We start from the raw sequence: 18,681 nt of genomic DNA, 5'->3' as shown, positions 1-18,681 counted from the left end.
GGTAAGTGGTACCTTTTTCTACTTCGCACAAAGGTGACATATGGACTGGTGGTAGGCCTAGTTTGATATTTATTGTCAGATTTTGGAAGCCATGGAGATTACAGTCTGACTCATCTACAAAAATTTAAAGAGACTAATTGAATCTGGGCACTAGTACAGAGTGGGGAGAGGAAACTAACTGGAATAAGATGTATTTTCACTGCTTAGGAGCAAGAGTTCATGCTTCCTTTGGGCCTTAAGTAGTCTTAAAAGAAATCAGTCTTCCAGCTAGGACAAAGTGACCTTAATGGAAAAAGTCTGTGTGTATGACTTATAATGGCTTAGTAACAAATTATCCCAAAACTTTGTATATTGAAATGATGACATTTATTTTGCTCACACATGTGCAATCTGGACAGGGCTAAACAAGAACAACTCTTGGCTTCAGTTGATGAAAACTGGGGAGGCTTAAAGGCTTGGGGCAGAAATCACAGGGAGGCTCATTCACTCACTTGTCTGCCACCAGTAATGGGAAGACTCCAGCATCTGGGATCTGGAATAGCTGAGGCTCCTTGGGCATCTCTATTTCTGTGTGAACTCTCTATGTGAGCTTCCCAGCATGGTGGATTTAGGACAGCCAATAGCAATCTTACATTATCATGTCAGGGCTCTCAATGAGTGTGTCATGACAGAGCGATGACTAAGCAGAGTCTTATGACATAGTCTTAAAAGACACACAGTATCACTTCTGGTATGTTTAACTGGTTGGAGAAATTATGAAATTCCACCTAGTTTCAAGAGGAGGGAACATAGGTCCTTCTTCTTGCTAGAAGAATATGAATGTCACATTGCAGGAAGAGCATGTGGCAGGGGATATGTATCAGTGTAGCAAGTAAAATGAGCTTTAGAGGGTCATGAGGTCTCAGTTACAAAGTATGTTGCCAATGTCAGGAGAATTCCAGTTTGTGAGGTCTCCAAAAAAACCTGCTACAGAAGTGCCTCGAAGAAAAGCCAGCATTTGGGCACCTGTCACATCAAGGACCTTAATGCCAGATTATGAAAGTACCCTCATTTGTTCTTTGCACCAGGCTGGAATCTCTCAATAAGATTCATCTCTCTTTTTTTGCATCCCTTATTTCTAATTGTTTACCATAACTCATTTCTTTATGTAAATATTAATCATGATCAATGCTTCTTTCCCATTGTCACTAACTTCCACAGATACTCAGCTCATATCCAGTTTACTGTAATGTCCCTGAGCATTGCTCTCTGCTCCTCCATTCCATCCAATATACTATAACCCATGTTTCTATTTTTTCTAGCATCTGATGAAAATTTTCAAATATACATAAAAGCTGAAAGGATTAAAGGATTATGCACTAACACCAATATACCAATACGCAAATTTCTAACATTTTGCTAATTTTATGTTATCATATATTTATCTACTCATCCATCCCTCTATCCATTCACAAATCCATCTTATTTTTATAATTCATGTCAAAGTAAGTTGCATACAAAAGTACACTTCATTCCTAAATTCGTTCAGAATGTATATCATCATCCAGCATTCAGTATTTGTGTTCAATACATTTTTTTGTAAGATTATGCATATATTTTAAGTGTACCACGTGACAGGTTTACAATGCATTTTTTAAATGACATTTTTATTATGCCATCCCTCTTCCTAAGAAACCCAAATGGCTTCCTACTGTATATCAAAATAAGTCACCCCAAATCTTTTCTTAATACTATACATGTTAATTATCCAATCAGTTTGAAATCACTTCCCTTTCCTTGTATAGTGTGAGTCCTACATAATGCGTGATGGCCATTCATACCTCTGTGTGTGTCACATTGAAGACAGGTCAGAGAGGCCTGTGAGGGTGGTCTGGCACCTTAGTCTGTGGATAAATAACTCTTTGAGTACAACACCTAGGTTAAAAATCCAGGCGCTGCCACTAACTTGTTTTGTGAATGAGGGTAAATTACCTAATCTTAGTTTTCTAATCTTTAAACTGGAAACCTATCTAAAAAGCTTCCTGTGAGGGTTAGTGATAATATGTGTACAGCACCAGCTAAGATGCCTGACAGATAGTAGGTGCTCAATAAATGACACATAGCAAGTGCTCATTAATATTGATTTATATTAGTAAGACATAATAAAGTTTCACCTCAAGAAAGGCTAATTCTGTATTTTACTGATAAAAATAATTTTCAATATAAAACAATTTTTTTTGCCTTAGATATAATATTTAAAAAAACCCATAATTTTACTGGGGCACCTGGGTGGCTCAGTCGGTTAAGCGTCTGACTTTGGCTCGGGTCGTGATCTCACAGTCTGTGAGTTTGAGCCCCGCGTTGGGCTCTGTGCTGACAGCTCAGAGCCTGCAGCCTCCTTTGGATTCTGTGTCTCCCTTTCTCTCTGACCCTCTCCTGCTCACACTGTGCCTCTCTCTCTCTCATATAAATAAACGTTAAAAAAATTTATAAAAACCATAATTTTACTGTGTATTCAGCAGTAAGCAAAGCTTTTCTTCATAATTTGAGCAGGAGGACCTGTATATAAATTGCACGTTGTTCTATATCCTCATTTGGGTTCATATCTGAGTGAATGAACACATAGTGGATAAAACACATGAAAAGATGGATGGATGGGCCACATTTAATATTTTTCTTCATATCTCCTTCAAGTACCTTGAATATATATATTCACTGAACTATTCCTATCATAAGGCCTGATTTTCTAAATACCTACATTGAAAACCCTTTATCTCTTGGATTAGATGTTGAGCTCAGTGCTTTACACATTGATTTTTAATCAATGTGAACTATTATTATTGTTGTTGTTATTTGTCCACTTAGGACAAAAAGCAAGTCCATGGCCCAGCTGACATAAGAAAAGTGCTCTTTTACATAGTGTATGCTCATGTACAAAATGAGTCTGCCATTAAAGTTCACTGCAAAAAACCCGTGAGAAAGGTTTTCTTTTTTCATCAAATGAAATATTTTCAGGACCATTAAATAATTACTATTTTCACTATTTTAGCCATCTTGTTCTATTCTCAGAAGAAAGACGTTTTCACAAAACTAAATCCTTCCATTAGAGCTCTTTCCAAACAATGTAAAATTTATTCTGCAGTACATGGGTTAGAGACATGCTAATTTGTTAGCTTCTTGGTGTGTGTATGTTTTGTCTGGTTTTTTAGATGGGCAGGCACATCTGATAGTAATTACTAATATTAATGTTAGTATTCTCTTTTTTCTTATTTTAACCAAAGTCATCTTGAAATAGTAGAAATGTCCAAGTTGGGGAATCAAGAAAGCACTTTATATGGAACTGTAATCATCGGGTTACCCGACAGCCTCTCATGAGCAACATATGTTCCAAGACGTAAGAAGCTATGTTCTTTTCACTTACCTCAGAACAAGTACAAAAGATAAGTCTGCTGACTAAATAAATAAAATACTAGTTTATTGCAGTTTGGTCAGCAAAATCTTTCCTTCTGGTTGACCGAAAGCCTATCGCAAGCCAAAAAGTAATTAATTGTTCTACTTTCATTTTTAAAGGTAAAAACAAAAATTTACTAAGTTTGAGATTTTCAGTATGTTGTGAGGGGAAGTACGGTGTATGTGGGTTTTAGGTCCAGTGGATGTACAGTTCCCAGCATTCATCTTTTCCTTGGCAGCAGCAAGAAAAACACATTCTAATAATTTTTGCGTTTTCTCACTTCAGTACAAAGAGGAGATGAAAATGATGCAAGTGGTTGCTGAATTTTATCTTCAGTTGGTGCTATTTATATGTCACTATTCCTTCATAAAGCTTTGATTGTAAATTTCAATGATATGAGAATCAAATGAGGGAATACATGATATATCTCTGCAGTAATTAGTGAGATAGAGATTTGACAATTACCCAGTTAATCTGATCAACAAAGACAGCCAAATTGGGTAGTTTAAGTCTCAAAGTGGATTTATTTGGCCTAGTCAATCCAAATTGACTATGCACATTAATTACATTAACAACACAGCTGCCAACATTCTCCTCGCTGTAGGATACATGGAAAGAACTCAAAAATAGGGGGTGATGAAGGACGCTGAAAGGAAACAAATGATAGTAAGTAACCAAATAAAATGTAGCTGAGAGAAGCAAAAAAACTCACAAGAAACAAAAACAAAACCAAAAATAAACAACCCGCTGCCCACCCGCCCAGGATTTAATTATAACCTGAAAAAAAGAGAAAACGAACCAAGGCCATAAAAATTTTTAAAACGACAACTAATATCTAATAATATAAAAAAAAAATAACAGAAAAGGAGAGAAGCAGTGAGAGGAGACTCTGGTGTAATCCTGTGGAAAATATATCGACATGTCTTTTGTGTAAATAGGTTAAAGATGATCAAAAACTCTGACTTTTTTGGCTTTCAGTGATTTAAACAATACTCTTTTATTTCCTTGTAGTATTTGAACTAGAGTACGTCCAAGTCCTTCACTGATCAGTCTTTATAGTTGCTGGAACTAAATGCAGCTATTGTTAGGAGAGGGGAAATCTGCAAAATTATTTCCTAAAATAAAATCATAGGTGAAAAATTCAAGGGTGCAACCATCACACTACCACGTTAGATGCTACAAACTTAAAACATTTTGTATGGTTTGTTGATATTAAAGATACTCAAAGGAAAGAAACACCCATTTGGCCTCAGATCAATTTTTCTTGTGTTAAGTTTTGAGTTGAGGAAATTCAGTGGGAGAAAGTTATGATAGTTTAGAGTATCAGCAGATAGCATTCATTTTTCTTGCTTATAGCATCTTCTATCCCCAGCCCCCAACATTCCACAAAACTATTATTTCATGGCTATTTAGACCTTAAATACATGCTTTTATTTCATCAGAGATTCATTACAATGAAATATATGAGTATCTGCAAAAATGAGAATTAAATTGAATGGAATCATCCTCATTTAAAATAGATATTTTCCATTGGAAAAGAAAGTACAACTGTAAGGCTGCTTTTTTGTTTCTGCTCTGTATAACAGATGATCAGTGGGGAGAGATGATTCCCACCCCTGGCACCACAAAACCGCATGTTATTCATTCCCTTTCTGGATTATTGTGGGAACCAAATACTGGCCCACTTTTGTTTTATGATCTGGCCTGGAAAAACAACTTCCAACATTACTACAGTATCTCAATCACAGCAATTACTGCTGTGTCATTAATTCCCGGGGCTCATTCATGATCAATAGTTCTTGATCTTCAATAGTTCTTATTATGTGAATATTTCCTTAGGTCAGGCAAAGGGGAATGGCAGGCATTGGGATTTAAGAACGTGCAAATTGACAATTTAAATAGTATCACATATTTTCCAGATTGGGATTAGTTTTCTAGTTGTTTTGAAAACATCTAGGTACCATTCACTTATTTCTTTCCACAGAGGAGTTCAACACATTTTCAAGAGCAACATCTGTCTGATAGAACTTTCTGTGATGATGAAAACATTCTGCATCAATGTTGTTCAATATGGTAAGCACTAATCACATGGAACTATTGAGCACTTGAATGTGGCCAGCGCAACTGAAGAAATTGTTTTTAAATTTTATATAATTGCAACTAATTTAAATTCAGATAGACACAGAGCTGGGAAGAGAGTGGAGGAGTGAGGCACTTGCCGCGGGCACATAACATAAAAGTGCACGAAAAAATTCAGCAACCACTAGAAGAAAATTTTTAAAGCAATATTTTTTAAAAATCATAATTAATGCAAAAAAACCCACGATGAACAAATATCAAAACTGTAAATAAATGAAAAATCAGTATTACAGATTTTTTTCCTTTGCTTCTGGCTGCATATAGCCTGACACAGCACTGATCCTGTTTTTATTTAAAATTTTGTTATTTTAGTTATCATGGAGTTTTTGCAGGACATTTGATTCTTAAAGTATTGCATTAAAATTTACCTTGATTGCATTAAAATTTACTGGATTTCTTGGTATCCCCTTAAAGTTTGTGTCTGGGCCTAATGCTTCACTTACTTCACCCTGGTCCTAACCTTATATGAGAGGCAAACCCAAAATGGAAGTTACCTGAGGCAATCAAGTTGCTATCAAGTGGCTGGATGGTCTTCTTGATAAATGCTACTAAACTGGTGGGGGCTCAACATCAGTCTCTGTTTCTGACAGGTTAAGCATTCATTCAGTGGTGGAGTGATCATTCACCCTTGGTGAGAAAGAGATCATGGCATTGTTGTCCAAATATAGCCTCCTTCTCTGACAACATGACTATTCCATTTATGGGCCCTGGCACAGGAATGGGGGAGCTTAGGACACAGGCTGGCTGAAATCCACTTGGTAAGACATCCTTTTTACCTTGTTATTAAGTGCCTCTTCTGCAATAGATGCCCCTTGGTCTGTGTTAAAGTGTGGTTTTAAAAAATGTTTGGGTGCCTGGGTGGCTCAGTCGGTTAAGCATGTGGCTCTTGGTTTTGGCTCAGGTCATGATCTCACTGTTGGTGAGTTTGAGCCCCGTGTCAGGCTCTGCGTTGCCAGCACGGAGCCTTCTTGGGATTCTCTCTCTCTCTCTCTCTCTCTCTCTCTCTCTCTGCCACACCCCCTGCCCTCTCTTTCTCAAATTAACATAAAAAAATATAAAAAAATGCTCATGTGTTATGTATACAGGGTGAAAGGTCACCACTTGACTTAGAATAAAATCTATGAAGAGGGAGGTGGCTGGTGAATGATCTGAAAACATTCAAAGAAGCTGAGAGAGGATGGGTGGTATTAAGTTTTAGGGTGGGACCAATTGTATCTACTGCAAACACTTATACATTCTGTTCTATCTTATGTGTACTGGTAACAAGTTCAAGTACTGGCCTTGTTCAAAGATCACCGTTCTATATATCCACACGTTCCAAGTTAAGAGAATATGTTTTAAAGCTAAAAAAGCAAAACAGGCTGTATTCATTCATTCAACACATGTATGCTGAATGTATACTATTTATCAGTCACTTTTACTAGGTGCTGAAGAAGCAAAACTGAACAAAGAAATAAAGTTCTTGTTCTCTTAGAGCTTAAATAAGACAAATAAGAACATATATAAAATTACAGATCACAATAAAAACCTTAAAAATAGGCAGAGGCAAACCATAAGAGACTCTTAAACACAGAGAACAAACTGAAGGTTGCTGGAGGGGTGTTGGGTGGGGGGATGGGCTAAATGGATGATGGGTGTTAAGGAGGACACTTGTTGGGATGAGCCCTGGGTGTTATATGTAAGTGATGAATCACTAAATTCTTCTCCTGAAACCCTTAATACACTGTATGCTAACTAACTTGGATTTAAATAAAATTTTAAAAAAATGCAGCAGGAAAGGAGATAGGTGCTCACTGATAAGATGGTATCTGAGTAGAAATTAAAAAAAATGAAGGAAGCCAATCTTGCAGATATCCAAGGAATGAGCATTCTGAATAGCACGAGCAAGGAGGGCAAATGCTCTGCAGCAAAAGCTTTTGTTTGAGGAACAGCAAAGAGGTCAGTGTGTCTGGGGCTGAGTGACTAGGAGGGAGACCGATAAGAAATACAATTAGAGAGATAGTGCAGGGCCAGATTAGGGTTTCTTGGCCAATGTAAGGATTTATGTTTTACTCTGAGTGATACAGGAAACCATCAGAGGGTTTAAACAGGAGCAAGACACTATCTGATTTATATTTGAAAAGAATCATTTTGGCTGTTGTGTGAAAAATAGACCTGAAAGCATAGAAGGGTGATTGTTCCCATCATGTCACCATTTAATTTCTCAGGCTAGTTCTTGAAATGGAAACCCAGTGGGTCAGGCAAATAACAGTAGACAATGGCAAATGTAGCGGCCAGGCAGCGGCCATAATTGCAGTTACTGTGCTTTATGCACTATCATTATTAGAGCGGATCGGCACGATGTGGTATGAAGGCTGGGCATGTACTATGAAACTATTGTCCTAATGACATGTTCTCTTTAATATTCATCATAAATGAATCAAAGCTGGATCAAAGGCAGCTTGCATTCACCTGGCATGGACATCAGTACACATTCCTGATCCTGCCTCAGGGATTTGTCACAATGTAGACTGGAGGTGACCTTGACTGACAACTGTCAAACATGAGATTAATTTATTGTATGATGATATCATGTTAATCAGATCTAAGGAGCAGGAAAGGCCAGTGATCTGAATGCCTCATTAGGTTATGTGTGTTCTAGAGCACAGGAGAAAAATCCCACATTCAGGAGCTGGCTTAATCAGTGAAAATTTTGGGGGATCTGGTGTGTTGTGCTTGTCAACACAGTCCCTTCAGAGTGAAGGACAAATTTTGCATTTTAGCACACTGTTAAGAAAGACGCAGAGTGCTTGATAGGATCCTGGGTTTTAGAGGTGGCAAGAACCACACTTTGGAATAATGCTTAAATCCTTTGTCAGATGACTCAGAAGGCTACCAGTTTTGAGTAGGGTCAAGCATAAAAGAAGTTTTTGCAGTAGTTTTGGCTTCAGTATAAGTAACCTTCATGCCAGAGTTGTACTAAGTGGCAAATCCCATACTATTAGAGGCACCACGGTAAATAAGAATGCAGTGCAGATTCTCTGTCAAGCTCTGAATGGAGAAATCCTGTGAAAACCCTAGTATTCCAGATCAAGGCCATACTATTGGAGTGGAGTTCTCTTCATAGAAAGCAGCTCCTGGCATGCCACTTGGCTCTAGAAAGACCAAAGGTCTTACCATGGACATCAGTTGACCACATGACTGAAGCTCTCCTTCATGAACTTGGTAACACAAATTATATTGTCTGGTAGGCAGAGCAACAATTCACTGAAAAATTGGATTTGTCCATTATGAGGAGGTAGGGTTGCTGCTATATAATGAGGAAGCAAGACATATTTTAAAACTTGGGGGATCCACTGCAGCATTTTGTTTGTTTGCTTGTTTAACCATGCCCAGGATTAACTTCAAACGGTTGATTACAGAAAAGACAGCCTGTTATGGGCATGGTAATAAGTACTGGAGGTCAGAGACACTTCACCAGTAAGCTATCTAGCCTAACAGAACTGATCATCCAGAATGAGGGATATTTGGAATGAGTCGTAGGAGATGATGATGAATCATTTATGGCTTTGGCAATTGTATAGCACGAGCTTGTTCTACTAATCCATGTCTTTTATTTTTTTTCCTCAGAAATTATGACCGGTCATCTTTTATTAGTATCCATGACAGGATAGAATGAGTTCATACGGATCTGAGTGGTTCAACTGATGGGCCATAGCAGATGCTGCCAGTGTTCCACCAAAATCCAGTCTGGCCTCTTTCATTGTTTCAGTACATGGATCCTTAAGCTTCTGGGCAATTTTGTGCCCAAGATCCTGTAACTGTGATTCCCTTTGAAGAACTGCCCTTGGCTTCTTAGACAGCTTTACCTGTATGTAAAGACAGTCAAAGTACCTGGAAGTTTTCCCCTCTCTGGGAGACCTTGAGGTCATGAATGGCTGGTAGGTGAGGATGAAAGCCCTGTTTTCATGCTTCAAGTGGGAACAACTTTCAGTTCCTTTTATACTGCAGATCCCCCTTGCAGGATCAGGGGAACTTTTCTTGACTTCCTCTTCTTCCCTGTCCTGCTCCTCCCACTCCTTTGATGGCTTCTCCTGAGCTTCTGTGGTTTCTCCATAGTAAATAATTGCAAAAAAAAATTCATTTTATGACCTATTTATGGGCAATCTGACCTAAAACAGATTCCTATACACTGGTATAGAAAATGTAAGTAGGATATTTTAGTCTGGAATTCACGGTAAAAATCTGGGCTAGAAATATCTATTTGAGAGTTGTTGGCATACTGTATATAGTCATGAGGCTAGATGAGATCACCTAAGGAGTGAGTGCATATAAAGAAAAAGCCTCAGAATATAAGGTTTCAGGCTTTCTTACTCTTTCACTACTACCTTTACCAATTTAACTAAATTTACATTCATTTCCTCAGCTTTGGTCTCAGAATAGACCCTGACTCAGGCTCTATGACAGTTCTCAAATTAGTCTACCTCATTTCTAGTTGTTTCCTAATTATACATCCCATTTTACCTATCAAACCTGCCCTCTAAAGGTATGTAGTCTGAGGCTATGAATGATTTATAGGTCCCCTGTACAAGCAAACCAAGATGGATCTCTCAATAAGTCAGAACATTAAACACCTGTTCAGAGATGCAAATGCTTGGCTCAGGTTCAGCTGAAAGAATTCCCAATACATTTTCCATTTAGGGAACACTTCCACCTTGACCTTGTTGGAAAATAAGTTATAATATTAAAGGCATATCTGGCAAAAATGGAGAGCTAAAGATTTATACAGTAAAATCAAAGTATGTATTTGATCAAAAGAAAGTATTTATTTAAAATGCTATCGCTTCTATAATGTATTGTGCACAGTGTATCCTTAAAAAATGTTTGTTGAATAAATTGTATTGACTATACCATGCATCTTCATTTATGGAAGAATAAAGTAGGTATGTGAATAAGAGAAGAGAAAGCTTTAGAAATATTATTTTAAACACTATATACCATCTTTCCTTAACATTATACATGATATTTCTAGGTAAAGACCAACAGAACAATTTCGATGAACCTTTGTCAAGTAAATGAAGTCTAGGGGATATAACAGGAAATAATGGAAACACCGAAATATTTTGTTAAGATGGTGGCTTTTGAGTTTCTTTTCATAAGTAGATTACATTTTGTGAGCTGCTTCCCACATAGACCAAAAGGCCTGAAGTATTTCACTTAAAAGAAAATTCGAGATGTTGATTTGAATTGAAAGTACAGGCTTTCTTTCCTTTTGACAGTTTGCTTTTGAAATATTTTTCTTGTGAAATACATAATATGCTGTTGCTAGTTGAATATCATGAATTCTCAGCCTAGAAGAAATAAAAGAAAGGCCAAATTTGGCTAATTTTACATCTTGAGGAACCTATTTATGAGCCATATGTGGGTTAAAAAGCAGCAACCAGCATTAATATCAAGAGCAGCTTTTCAAAAAACAAACAAAAACAAGTAATGGATAAGTAAATGTTGTTATATTCACACTGAAGATATTCTGACAATCTCACATACATTGTTTTAAACCCATATAGCTTCTCTGTAGCTTTTGCATCCATTTTAACTTGTTCAACACATACAAATCCTATTAGAATAGGAAAAAAAAAAAAAGAGAGAATCACAGGTCTGTCTTCTATGTTCTAAAACAAACTAGAAATATAAACTAAGAAAAAAATTAAAAGGTGGAATGGCCAGAAAACTCAAAGTATAACACTCAAAGTATAACTGCAATTAAATAATATGGGGTAAAAAGATTCACAGATAAAACTAGGAGAAAATTTTTAATGTTTATTAACAATTCAACTTTTGTTATTTATCCCACACTTGTATATTTCATATTCACAACTGTGAGATCATGTTTATACAATCCTGAACAGCAAAAATAATAATGTTCAATTTCAGACATATTTACTGAAAAAAAGTCTCAAGGACATTGATGGGTTCTAAATCCATCCCTATGTTTCCAAGATAGATGACACTTGTCTGTTCTGACTAAAGAGAACGTATCCTATTATTCAGAGTTCCATCTCAAAGGTCCTTAAAACCATTTATGTATCTTTCTCCTTATAATTTATTTCTTTTGTCTTCCATGCCTCATACTTATATCCGTTTAAGCCTACTTTCTTGGTAGTTGATCAAGTCACACCCATTCCTCGAGGCCCTGTTTGTATACCACTCTTCCAAGAAACCAGCTCTGATGCTATCCTGTCCTCATCACGTGGAAGTGATCATTCTCTCAACTCCCACAGCCTTCTGTCTATATTTTTTGGCTAGCACAGGAGGGGTTCCCATGACCACACCCAGTTCCAGTGATTTTCTAGGCAGCTCGCAGGACTAAATTATGGTCATAATCATGGCTATGTTTATTACAGTGAAAGGATACAAAGCACAGTCACCAAAAGGAAAAGGCATAGAGGGTAAAGTTCAGAGGAAATCAGGAGCAAACTTCCAAATTTATTCCCAGTGGAGTCAAACAGGCTGCACTTAAATCCTACAGCAATAAGTTGTGACAACAGATGTGAAGAGCTATCTACCAGGGGAATTCATTAGAAACTCAGTGCACAAAGTTTTCACTGGGGGCTGGTCACATCGGTACCTATTGCCTAGCATGTACCCAAATTCCAGACTTCCTAAGGAAGGCAAGTATTTTGGATAAGCCATATATATATATTTTTTTCACAGTTCAGGCACTGTGAACTATTTTTATAATTTAGGGTGGTAAGCCATTCCTGAAATCCATGTTCCCAGATGCCAGCCAAGGGCCAACCTTACCAACAGGCCTTTTGGAGATAAGAGTCTCAGGCCTGCTCTGTTATCTTTTCTGCACAGGGAGTTTCAGTTCTACTTAATTAATTTATATATGTGTGTATCTCACATATATATGGGATCTCAACTCCTTCACTGTAAGCTCACTGAGTACATGGAAGTCCTCATTTCCAGTACAGAATATGATTATTGATGGGTGACATTCCACAAATATTGATGATTAGAAAGTTCTGCTGGTTCAGTAAAGCATTGTAAGAAATGGGCAGGAAAGCAGACTCCGTAGTGTGGTGGACAGTCCTGCCAACCCACTGGGGATAGACTCGTCTGTAGTATCTGCAATTGTCCTGTATCAAAGGACTGGGGATGACACGAACTTGATAAAAATTAAGAAAGATGCTCATTATGAGTAATATTGCCACTGACATAAGATAATTTATTATTGTTAAATATACACATATATAGGTATAAATATGTAACTTTTTTAGGAAACAGAAATATGCAGTATTTTTTTCAATAAAATTATGTCAGATCATTGTTTACCTATATCATAACATCGTAATTTTTTTTACTGTTTATTTTGAGAGAGACACAGAGTGTGAGCGGGGAAGAGGCAGAAAGAGGGAGACACAGAATCCAAAGAAGGTTCCAGGTTCTGAGCCGTGAGCACAGAGCCTGATGTAGGGCTCGAACTCACTAACCGTGAGATCATGACCCGAGCTGAAGTTGGATGCTTAATGGACTGAACCACCCAGGCACTTGACTGACTTAATTTTTACCAGCCTATTATTTATTCTTATTCCACTCAGAACACAATGCATATATTAGAACCTATGCCCCAAATTCACTTACTTACCAGAAGATTTATGAAGCACTTATTTGTGCTCTCACTGTGATATAAATATTAAGAGTTCCATAATAAGTATAGCTAATACTTGCCATAGTGCCAGTCACTGTTCTAAGCACTACTCCAAGAGGTAGATACTATAATATATTCTCCTTTCACAGGTTAATTATTAAGAAAGTTAAATAACCCTCCTAAACAGTTTCTTTGGAATCCATGCTCTTAATTAGTCTGTAATCACACCCTTCAAACACTTATAGTCGTTTTTTCTACATAAAAATAATTTTGACAAAATGAGAGAAAAAGCACCCTTGTTCTGCTTTAATGTTTTTTCCCCACCACTTTAAAAGTGAAAGGACTCGGTGTACCCAGGTGGCTCAGTCGGTTCAGCATTCAACTCTTGATCTCTGCTCAGGTCATGATCTTACAGTTCATGAGATCGAGCCCCACATGGGGCTCTGCACTGAAGGTGTGGAGCCTGCTTGGGATTCTCTGTCTTGCTCTCTCTGACCCTCCCCTGCTCGCTCTCTCAAAAATAAAATAAATAAACATTTAAAAATGTTAATGGACTCAAATATTGCTAGATTTTGCCACTTCACAGTTGGTAAGTTATATGGTCCTAATGAAAAGTTTATCACTTAGTAATTCATGAAAAAGTAGTGAGAACTCAACAATGTATTTAGCATTTATGACTGTCATTCTGAATGTGAATAAAAGGAAAGTCATTTTGGCTTAAATAAAATAAACATGCACACAGAAATCTTTTTATCTCTGCAGGTGTCTGATAGTTGAATTTCTGCTATCGCACAATTAGACTATTTAAGAAGAGAGCTTTTCATTTCCCTCTGCATATTATGCATTTTTGTCATTAATTGTCTCCCACATAGGGATGCAATTAATCTATACCAGAGCCTGGAAGAACTCCTAGAAGGGAAACTACACTCCAGATTTTTTTATTTCTCAAAGAATAAGTTAAAAGTTTAAAAGTTATAAATAAGCTGCATTATGTCAAACTCAAACAGCAGCTTGGCAATGCAATATAATTGTACCCCTGGATCATGAAACAATATCTGGTGTGATAAAGGAGTTGTCAGTATGTTTACAAGTTTCTAGGTCAACATGAACATTCAAGTTTATAAAGATGACAATGTTCTGCAGTTGCAGGCGAGGCCCTTCATGATATGACTAAGATGAAAGACATTTGAAAGGTATGTTTTTAATTTACAGTTACTTAAGGAAACCTTCAAATGACTGATACTATCACCTTCATGTCACTGAGGAGGCAGCTGTATCTCAGGGAGGTTAAGTGAATGTCTCACGGTCACATAAGAAGTGACAGCACAGCAACTTACACTCTGATCCTCTTTCTCCAGAATTAGTACTATCCCACATCGCCCCTCAAAAATCTATGAAGGTCCCCAGATTTGGATGTAATTATAAATGTTCAGTCCCATGTATTGAGATACAATTTTTATGGGTCTCTTGTATCTCTGCATGTCTTGTAAGCAGAATTATTCATAGCTTTAGTGCTCGACTATCTTTGTAAGGATGTTTGCATAATGGCTAAGATTGGAACATAGAGATTTTGTCTCACAGAGCAATGGACAGGCATACTTACTATCTATTAAAAATGAGAGTTTCCTAAGTGTAGGGTTGCATTCCTATAACCAATGCAGTGTGTTTGCAAGTGTCACCAGACCATCTCGGCATTGTCTCCTAAGAACTGGCCTCAGGAAACCAGCTTAAGAAAGTCCTGATACTTGGCTACTGCTATTTTTCCAATGAGTAATAAAGTTCTTTGTTTCTGAAAACAAAACACTTCCCTTAAGTGGATGTGGATCTATGTTCTATAGTGCCTATAGTTGACAACTATTTGGGGGCTCCTCTGAAGGAAAAGAATATAAAATTACATATGCAAAATTAAGTTCAGGGCCATAGAGGGTGCCGGCAAGTGAGTGGCCCTGCAGACCAAACTCTATTCATGGTAAATCTATCTTTGTCTGAACTACGTTTTTGGAAGACATAATTTTCCAATTTGATAAATGGCTCTAAATGACTTCTCACTCCCCCAAACACAGAGTCTATACATTGCATTGTGTCTCATTTTAGAGAATAGCCCTTAATTTTGTTTTCTAGGCAAAATAAAAATCTAGAGTATCTCTGCCGTGCCATAATTTTTTTTTTTTTGACATTCTGGTGTTTTGCTTAGAATTAAGACAGTTTAGGGAGTATTTTGTTTTTTCATCCATTGACTCTATAAAACAAATATGACCAAACTAATGCCTTAAAGTAAGTCATTTCTAAAACCTGTCCTGGTTAAATACCAGTATAGTTGAGCCTAAACTTGTAGAAAAACTGAATTAACGGAAACTGTACCATGAATGTTGATACAATTTCAAGTTGGGTATGTGACAGCTCTGTGATGCTTGAAATGAGAGGAAAAAAATACTTTTTATGACACTCCAAAAGTATCAAGTTATCTTTTGCATATAGTACTGAAAAGGAAAAATAACTCATTTTGTTGAAATGAAACTAAATGTGTGTGTGAACAAACAAACAAACAAAATGTTTGTTGTGTGAAATCATGAAATCGTGCCCCTCATCACAGCGAAAGCTTAAAAGAGTCAAAACCATTAACAAGTCATATTTGTGTACTGCTCACAGATAACAATTCTAGGTTAAACATTATAAAATATTTACTGAAACTCATAAAACATGAAAGTCAATAAACAAACAAATAAATACGGTTTACTTACTTTTGAAATATTACTTGATCGACTTGCAGATCGCCCTGGGGATTTGTCATTCTGAAAAATAAAATTACAGACATTGATTAAGAATTTAGCAATAGGCTTTACTGTGGAAAAAAGAAAGCCCAGCACAGACCAACGTCTAAATGTTCTCTATATTGTTCTGACTGATAAATATACAAATTGCTTACACACAATGGTTTTTGTCTTACCAAATTTTATTTCTTTAGTACAGATCAGTGTCCTTGTGAAAATGTTTCAATTAGCATCACATTCTAGGAGTATTTATGTCCAGGAAATGCTTATTTCTCTAGAAAAAATGTATGCAGTTCCTTTGAAATAAATTAGAAAATGGATATATATTCCATTATTTCCTCTTTCATTTTTGCTACCAGGACATTCTAAGTAAATTCTGTTTCTAATGTCAGTAAATATTGCACACCAGGTACATGGTGCATACATCTAACTCCTGTTATTTTAAAATACATCTTTATTCATCTTTTCTGTCATTTTACTTTTGTTCTATTTTTTTTAAGTTTATTTATTTTTGGGAGAGAGAGTGTGCATGCAAGCTGGGGAAGGACTTAGAGAGTGGGGGACAGAGGATTGAAGCAGTCTCTGTGCTGACAGCAGAGAGCCCAATGTGGGGCTTAAACCCATGAACCATGGATCATGACCTGGGCTGAAGTCAGATGCTTAACCCACTGAGCCACCCAGATTGCCCTCTGTTATTTCACTTTTAAAATGTAAAAATTTAGAGGGGCCTGGGTGGCTCAGTTGGATAAGCGTCTGACTTCAGCTTAGGTCATGATCTCCCAGTTCATGAGCTTGAGCCCCGTGTCAGGCTCTGTGCTGACAGCTGGAAGCCTGGCGCCTGCTTTGGATTCTGTGTCTCCCTCTCTCTCTGCTCCTCCCTGGCTCACACTCTGTCTCTCTCTGTCTCTCAAAAATAAATAAATGTTAAAACAATAAAGTGTAAAAATTTAGAAGATAGTTTTAAATTTAAAACCCTTAATTAAGTTAAAAACCTTTAAAAATTATTTTAAAGTCTGAAACTTAAAAATACACTAAAAAAATTATACCCTCAGTTCTTGCCTCTTAAAGGATGTCCAATTTAGTAGAAAAGCATGAGAAAAGCTTTTGAATATTTTAAGAAAACTGTACAATTTTAAGGTACAGAGAGACCTTAGAAAGTGGAGCCCTTCTTTTGAAACCCAGAAGCATTCTTTTCCCAGCAATGGCAGTGCTCATGCTCAAGCTGGAGTCAGCCTGAGGCCTTCTGTCCAGTCCAGTCTGGTTGCTCTTTCTACTCTGCCAATTATCGGCTAGTGGATAATTGACTGACAAATCACAATGCATGGGTATTATGAATTTTACATGTACCAAGAGATCACAGTACACCTTTCCTTCTGTAGAGAAAATGTTGGAAGAAGCTGTTCTGGAAACCAAGAGTTTGTGAAGGATCTGAATTAACACCTTAATATTCTTTTAAGAAATTTCTGAGCATCTAGACCTGGTGCCAAAGTTGACCTGTGTAGACAACTACAGTGCGTCTTGACAGAGGTTGTTTTTGAGAACTAAGATGTTCTAACAACTGCAGGTCTGAAATTGCCTCATGATGACTGCTAGAGACAGTTTCAGCAACACAGCGATGACAGGATAAGGCAAATGTTATTGTGGAGAAACAGTAGATGCATTTACTGCAAATTGTCACTGTGTCACGTGCAGGCTTGCACATATTCCAGCTGAATAGTATTTTTTCCTTTACATGCAACATCCATCTCATACAACCACTGATGTCACTGTGGAGCGTGTTATTACAGACCAAGATGAGTCACAACGATACGATTAGTTACACCTCATAACAGCCCCGTGATCCAGCTGGAGATTAATGTATGTACTGCCAGCAGACATTTTTCCTTGATTAGCTTCCTCTGGTGATGGAGAGAAGTACTTTTCTCCTGACATCTCAACTCCTCTTCTAGATACCAGAAAACAAAACTAATCCATCTTCCCTTCTGAGTGAAATGCAGGATTCTGACACACTATTATATAGAACAGACGGAAATAAGTCACATAATATAATAGACAGGGAAGAATTTTGTGTAGTAGTTGTTTTGTTATGTTTTCCATATTTCCATGGTATGTGAAAACATAATTAAGGAACTAGGACTGAAAGGTGCTTCAACAAGAGCCCAGAGGTACCACAGAAATTTAACACGACATCAGATAACTTAATTTTGCAAACCAAATAGGACTTTGTGGTGTTTTCAGATAAAAACAAGGAGAGCCAGATTCCCTCCACAGTTGTGAATGAGTTCAGCATAAGGTTATAATAAGCAGATAATTCCCATACTTGTCATCAGCATCCCCAAATCTAATAGGGAGGAAGCATCTTCTTGATTATTTAGTACATCAAGAGATCTTTTAACTTGAGATCCACTGGTTCTATTTTCTCCTAACACAAGATTAGGTATTGCAAGAAATAAAGGAGTTTAGGCAAAGGTTATTTATTTATTTATTTATTTATTTATTTATTTATTTTGCCAGAGCTAAGCTCCCTGTTGTGTCCATTCCAGTTAATACAGGAGACAGAGGGCATACACGAGTGCTGTGCTGGCAGCTTTGGAGAGGGAGAGCCCTACTTGCAATTTGCCCTGTGGTAATGCACTGGTTCTGGCAAGATCACAGTTTGACAAGCCAGAACTTTCCTCACTGTAACCTGTGTCTTCACTATAACATGG

General features: G+C 37.2%; 1 protein-coding gene across 10 annotated transcripts in view; it reads right to left on the bottom strand.

Moving 5' to 3' along the window:
* The window catches only part of MARCHF1 (membrane associated ring-CH-type finger 1), an 876,270-nt gene that overhangs the window by 147,089 nt on the left and 710,500 nt on the right, over nt 1–18,681 (bottom strand). For all 10 annotated transcript variants that reach the window (XM_053901154.1, XM_019441079.2, XM_019441084.2 and 7 more), the window contains one exon: nt 15,944–15,994. In XM_053901154.1, coding sequence (XP_053757129.1) covers nt 15,944–15,994 — 51 coding nt within the window. The remainder of the gene's footprint in view (nt 1–15,943; nt 15,995–18,681) is intronic.

Source organism: Panthera pardus, unplaced genomic scaffold (genome assembly GCF_024362965.1).
Source record: "Panthera pardus isolate Hobbes unplaced genomic scaffold, ASM2436296v1 HiC_scaffold_13, whole genome shotgun sequence".
NCBI classification, from domain to species: Eukaryota; Metazoa; Chordata; class Mammalia; order Carnivora; family Felidae; genus Panthera; species Panthera pardus.
Note: the sequence above shows the minus strand (reverse complement) of the source record. Positions and strands in the feature narration are given on the sequence as shown.